This window comes from Corapipo altera, unplaced genomic scaffold (genome assembly GCF_003945725.1).
Source record: "Corapipo altera isolate COAL_440 unplaced genomic scaffold, ASM394572v1 122, whole genome shotgun sequence".
Classification (NCBI taxonomy): domain Eukaryota; kingdom Metazoa; phylum Chordata; class Aves; order Passeriformes; family Pipridae; genus Corapipo; species Corapipo altera.
This window is the reverse complement of record NW_020884961.1, coordinates 1664401-1670400: the sequence shown is the minus strand read 5'-3', so window position 1 is coordinate 1670400 and position 6000 is coordinate 1664401. Positions and strand designations below refer to the sequence as shown.

The 6000-nt window shown below is 51.2% G+C and overlaps 1 protein-coding gene across 1 annotated transcript in view; it reads right to left on the bottom strand.

Moving 5' to 3' along the window:
- The window catches only part of ARHGAP44 (Rho GTPase activating protein 44), a 36552-nt gene extending 34340 nt beyond the window's left edge, over positions 1 to 2212 (bottom strand). The window contains exon 1 of the mRNA XM_027664104.1: positions 2148 to 2212. Coding sequence (XP_027519905.1) covers positions 2148 to 2212 — 65 coding nt within the window. The remainder of the gene's footprint in view (positions 1 to 2147) is intronic.
- Positions 2213 to 6000: the final 3788 nt, after the last annotated feature.

Below are 6000 nucleotides of genomic sequence, written 5' to 3'. Positions count from 1 at the left end.
GCTGGCACCCACTGTCTTGTGACCAAATGCTTGCTCTGTCCTGGCTGAGCTGCTGTTGGAGCACAAGCCCTCACCCTCTGCAGGATTCCATTCCATGTCACCATTCCCTGAGCACCAGGAGGCACCAGGCTCTCCACTCTCTCCTTTATTAATCCCGTGCAAATGTAAATAATCATTTGGGCACCAAGAAGGAGCAAATTCCCAAGCAGCAGGGCTCGCTGTGATGCCCTGCCTGGGCGCCTGCAGCCTCCCTCTCCTCCCCATTCCCGCTTGGATTTGGCTGCAGTGCCTGGCACAGGGCCGTGCCCCCGGGAAGGGCAGCTCTGCTCCACCTGCCATCTGCTCCCCTGGCTCTGTGGTGCCCGTCCCACCGCGTGGCATATGGCACTGGAGCTGCCCCTTTTTGGACAGGTAAGGAGCGATGATGCCACTCGGGGCCGTGCTGGTGGCTCCAGTGAAGGGTCCGGCTCCCTCCCTGCTGCACAGACCCCGGGGGTTAAATCCCCTGGGACAGGGGACCTGGCTGATGCTGGAGGAGGTGCAGAGGTGGCCAGAGCCCCTTGTCCCCAACCCAAAGCCCTCAGGGTCAGTTGGAGGGATCACAAACCACAGGGAGCCCCACTCTGCCTTCTGTGGGCTCCAAGCCCAAAACCCAGGAGCTGGCACCTATTGCAGAACTGCAGAGGAAGGTGTTTCACTCCCAGCTGGAAAACCCCAGTGGAGGATCTCCCGATCCCCAGGGAAGATGTCCCATCCACAGGGACATGGTGTCAGTGCCAAGTCACCAGCTCAGATCCCGGGGTGCATCTCTCCCAGAGGTACTTGGGAGGGTGTGATCATCCCTCTCTGTTGTGCCAAGTGCAAGTGCTGTTTTTTCCCCATTCTTGGAGTTAGCACATTTTGATGGGGTTTATGGCCGTGGTAAATACACACACATGGAGCAAAGGAGCAGCGTGCCCTGGGTGAGGACACAGAGTGATTGCAAGGCAACAGAGGAGAAGGAGGGGATTCTTTTCTCCACTCCATAATTATTGCAGAAAGGTGAACAGCAGGATGGGAAGGTTTCAGGGCAGTGCAGCTGTTCTAAGACATGTGTTTTACATCCTTTAGATGATTTTTATAACAACTCCCCAGCATCCTGCTGGGATGCCCATCTCACCAACAGGGAAAATGGGAGCATGGTAAAGCTCAGCTCATTTTCCATGAGCACAGTGCAAGATTTGCCCTCTCCAAACATTGTTTAAAGATCGAGCCACATTTATGGAGAACTGGGAGTGGGATCCTGGTCCCAGTAGGAGCAAGGGTTCAGGGGGAGCAGCAGGAGTGATTCAGAGCATGGAATTGTGCCCCTTGTCCATAATCCGGACCCATCACAAGCAGCACAGACGAAGAACCCCGTGCTGCAGCCAGACCTGCTCCCCAGGGAATTACAGGAGGGATAAATGAATGAATGCTGTGTACTTAAGCAAGCAGGGGCTGTATGGGAAGGGGCTGGTGCAGCTGCAAATCCACCACAGCCTCCCCTCACTCCTCACACCCAGCACACATCAGATGGGTGGTGTGGGGAAGCAGGGGGGGGATTAGAAATTAAAATACTTTCAGGAAGTTTAATCATATTTTTCAATTCAATCACAAATGTGTTGCTGGAGATCATTCCCTGTGGTGGTGATGGATTTCCACCACAGGTGGTTCCTCCAGCTTGTCTGATTCCCAGTGTGGCAGCAGGGCTGTGCCTGTGGAGCAGGACTCAGCCAAGTGTCAATAGACATCTGGGCTGTCTCCACACCACAGGGCCAAGTGACCTTCAGGGCATGTCCACCTTTGATGTGCATCCCTTTGGAGAGGGATGGATCCTGCAGGCCCTTCAAACAGAGCTTCCATTCCTTTGCCTTCTGTGCAAACTCTGATTAATGGGCAGAACGTCTGTCTCTCTTTTTTCTCTCGAATCCAAATGAAGTCTGGCAGCCCCTGATTAACCACTGCCCTTCCCACGGGCTGTTCCCAGCACTGGGATTGTGCTCTGCTCTGCTTTGCCACCACTGTCCACATCACCCACTGCTGACACTCTATTAAAATTAAAACCTTGCTGGACCAGAGGCTGTTGGCCCTGAGATAGTCATGGTTGACCCAAGTTGGCCACTGTTGACCTCCTGTTGGCTTCTGGCTCCTCATCAGCCACTGATGATGCTTTGCTGGCCACTGCTTTGCCCATGTCTCACCAGGAGAAAGCTCTGGACCCAAACAAAACACGCTTTATTGCTGAGACAAATCAAACTGTGCCTCTCCCACTCGCTGGGGCAGATCAGGGTTGGTCAATAGTGTAAAACTGGATTTTCTTAAGGCATCCCACAGCAAACCCCAGAAACGACCCCCAGGAGTGTGACAGGGGCTTTAGCATCACACTGCCATGGAGCTGCAGCACAGTGAGAGGGGATGACAGTGATGACAAATGACATAATTACGGCCAGGCTCCGCTGCAGCGAGTTCTGCTGCATTATTAAGAGCAACCAAAAATACTCCCAGCTTAGTCATGAGCTGGTCTGGGCCATGCAGTGAGAGGCTGCTGGGGCTGCCTCACCCCTGGGCTGGCAGAGGGGAAAGAGGGAGAAACTGAAATGCTTTGCAGCCGTGTTTACTCATCCCTCATTCCTCATGGAAGAGGCCCCCGGGTGAGCAGAGCACCTCAGAGGCTTTGGGATGCTGATGGGGGAAAATGGCATTAGGATAACATTAATTGCCTTAGTGGAAGTGTAACAGCTTAGTCTAAGCCAGCAGAGCTGAAGCAAAGCACGGGATCAGGGAAACCTGTGGGCGTAGCTTTGCTTCCTGCCCAAGGTGGGACCTGGGACTCAGCTGGAAAATGGACTTTGATGTGAAAGGTGCAAAAAGCAAGGCAGAGAGGTTGGGTGGGTTTCCCAAAGCCCAGGCTGAAAGTTCCCATGGTGTAAGGTCTGCCCACTGGCACTGTCATGAAGGCTGTGTTCAAAAGCCTGTGGACCAGAAGTCTCCAGAAATGTTGTTTGACACCTTCACTAATGCCCTGGCTGAGGGGGCAGGGTGCACCCTCAGATGACACTGACCCAGGAGGAGTGGCTGCCGCCCCAGAGAGGTGCTGCTACCCTGAGGGACCTGGAAAGGCTGGAAACAAGGGCTGAGAGAGAGCTGGGGAAGTTCAGCAAGGAGAAACACCAAGTGCTGCCCTGGGAAGGAACAGCCCCCAGTAGCAGAACACGCTGGGGAGCAGCTTGGCAGAGATGGCCCAGGGGGTCCTGGTGGCCACCAAAGTGACCACGGGCCAGCAATGCACTGTCACAGCACAGAAGACCACCAGCCTCCTGAGCTGCACCAGGCAGAGCATCTCCAGAAGGTCAAGGGACAGATCCTGACTGACACACCGTGGGTTGTTGTGTCCCACACTGGGCTCCACAGGAAAAGACAGATGTGGACATGCTGGAGAGAGTTCAGTGAAGACTAAGGGCCTGGAGCATCCCTCTGATGAGGAGAGGCTGAGAGAGCTGGGATGGTTGAGCCTGGGCAGGAGATGGCTCAAGGAGATCTTACCCATGTGGATAAATGCTTGATGGAGAGGGATAAGGGAGACAGGGTCAGGCTCCTCCCCAAGGTGCCAAGAGACAGTGGGCACAAACCAAAATGTAGGAAATTCTCCTTAAAGAAAAGAAACCACTGTTTTACTGGGAGGGTGGTCCAACGTGGGAAGAGGTTGCTCAGAGAGGTTGTGGAGTCTCCATCCTTGGAGATACTCAGATACTTGGAGCAGCCTCTTCCCACTGGTCCCACTGGACCATGAGGTTGGAGATGACTCCCAGAGGTGTCTCCAGACTTAGGAATTCAGTGTTTCTGAGACTATAAGCCCCCCATCAGACCCTCTTCCCATCCATGCCATGCCCTGGCTTTGCTCCCCATGCTCCTCCCTGTGACATGGGACATGTCTGGATCCTGGCCAAGGTTTTTGGACACTTGACTGAGAGACAGGAACACACATTGTGATTTCCTCCAGCAGATCTCCCCAGATCAAATAACCCAGGTGGTTTATTGACTTCTGTATTTAACCAGATCATCTTCTCTCATGTTGTTACTTGTGTGAGTTTAGCCCCCCAAACATGACTTTGAATTAATTATTTTTTTGTGAGTCAAAATGCTCTTTTTTTGTTGTTGTTGTTGTTGTTGTGGTTAAAGTCATCTGGGTCTTTCCATGTGCGTTTGTAGCAGACCCTGTCCCGCTATTTTAATTTTTGGGGCAGAAAGGTCTCACCAGCTGTTCCTGAAAGGATCCCAAAGCCTTGCAGAGTTTGCTTCTCTACAGACCCCTGCCCTCCAAAAGCCCTAAGAAGGAAATGAGCAGAAAGAAGGACAAGGTACCACTGGGTTTGGGTCCATAAGAAGTGGTTTGGACCCCCTTTAGGTCTCACCCCACGAAATGCTGAGGTGGATGCACCAAAGCCCAGCTGGGCTCTTCCCTCCTGACCTGTCCCCAGGCAAAGTGCATCAGCTGATCAAAGCTCATTCGACAACTTCTACCTTCCCCTTTTCTTCCCTGCACACTTGAGAAGAGACACTACACCAACACTATATTTTGGGTCTTTTGGTTCAACTAGTTTTATGTATTATGAAGGGAAACTCAAGGTAAAGTTCCATGAAACAGTTCAAGACAAATTCATCATCCCTGGGAGTTGTCTCTTGTTAAACTTCCTGTCTGGTGGCCTGGACTCACAAATTCCAGGATGATTTGTTTGTTTCCTCTATTTCATTAATAAAATATAAACAAATAAAATACACCTATACATTAATAAAGGGTTTTAATAAATATTATATATTAATAAAAATAATAATGATATCAAATGCAAAACACATAAATGCAGATATATGTCAATCTATTTTATATAGGATATTTCATAATGTCATAGAAAACACAACATAATATACAAATATATAGCAGTATGAATATAATAAAATATAATAACTCCTTTTTTTGTTTAATTAGAAACATTCACCTTTCAAAAAACCTGTTGTGCCAACGAGTGTTGCACTGAAATGCCATCGGTGTCCAGGCAGTGGGCACAGGCTCTGCCTGAGCTCACCCACAGAAGTGGGAATTTTCCGTTGGATTTAAACTTTGCAGCTCAAATTAATCCCCAGGGCTGTTTCTTTTCCTGTTGTTTGAGTGACTTCTTTGTATTGTTTGGCTGCCATGGAAAAAAAAAAATCCCAGTGTCAGTCACTGAGAGGCTGCTCACCCCCCTGCCAAAATCCCAGTCACCCCACGAGCAAAGTTCCCCACTTGCAGGCACCCAAGCCAAGAATTCAGAGCAATCCATGGGAAGAGCAGGGACGGGATGGGGTGGGACGGGATAAACAAGTGAGTCATGGTGACCTCCCGGCCTCAGGCTCCTGGCCCTGCTGTGGGTTGCCCCTCCAGACAGCACAACCCTCTCCCCCCAGATCCCTTTGGGATCCCAAATCACTTTGGCTGAGTGTGTTCACAGAGCTGGTGGGAGCAGGAATTCCTCTGGCCACCAGCAGGAAAAATCAAAATATTGGAACAGAGACATCCCAGCCCTTAGAGGTCCATTGCCAGTCACGTTTTTGGTGATTTGAGAGAGAGATGTAGTAGAGATGTCAGGAATTGCACTGTGGCCACAGGAGAGATTGTTCAGGGTCTGGTTGGGATGAGCCCAGCTGGTGGCATCAAAATTCCTGGCCTGACACCTGCAAACTGCTCTTCTACGTGGCCAAATATGGGTGCAGGTACAGAGGTCCTGGCTGTTCCTGTCAGTGCTGCTCAAACACATCCTGGTCACTCATCCTGCAGCTGAACTGGGAGATGCTCTGCTCTGGGGGAGTGCTGCTGGCTCCTCTCCACCAGCACCACTTAATTCCCTCTGCTGAGGGTCTCCCTCCTCTGCAGGGACTAGCATGGATCCAAATCTCCACCCTCTTCTCCTCCAGCCCTCTTCTGCAGGAAGAATCACATCTTTTGTT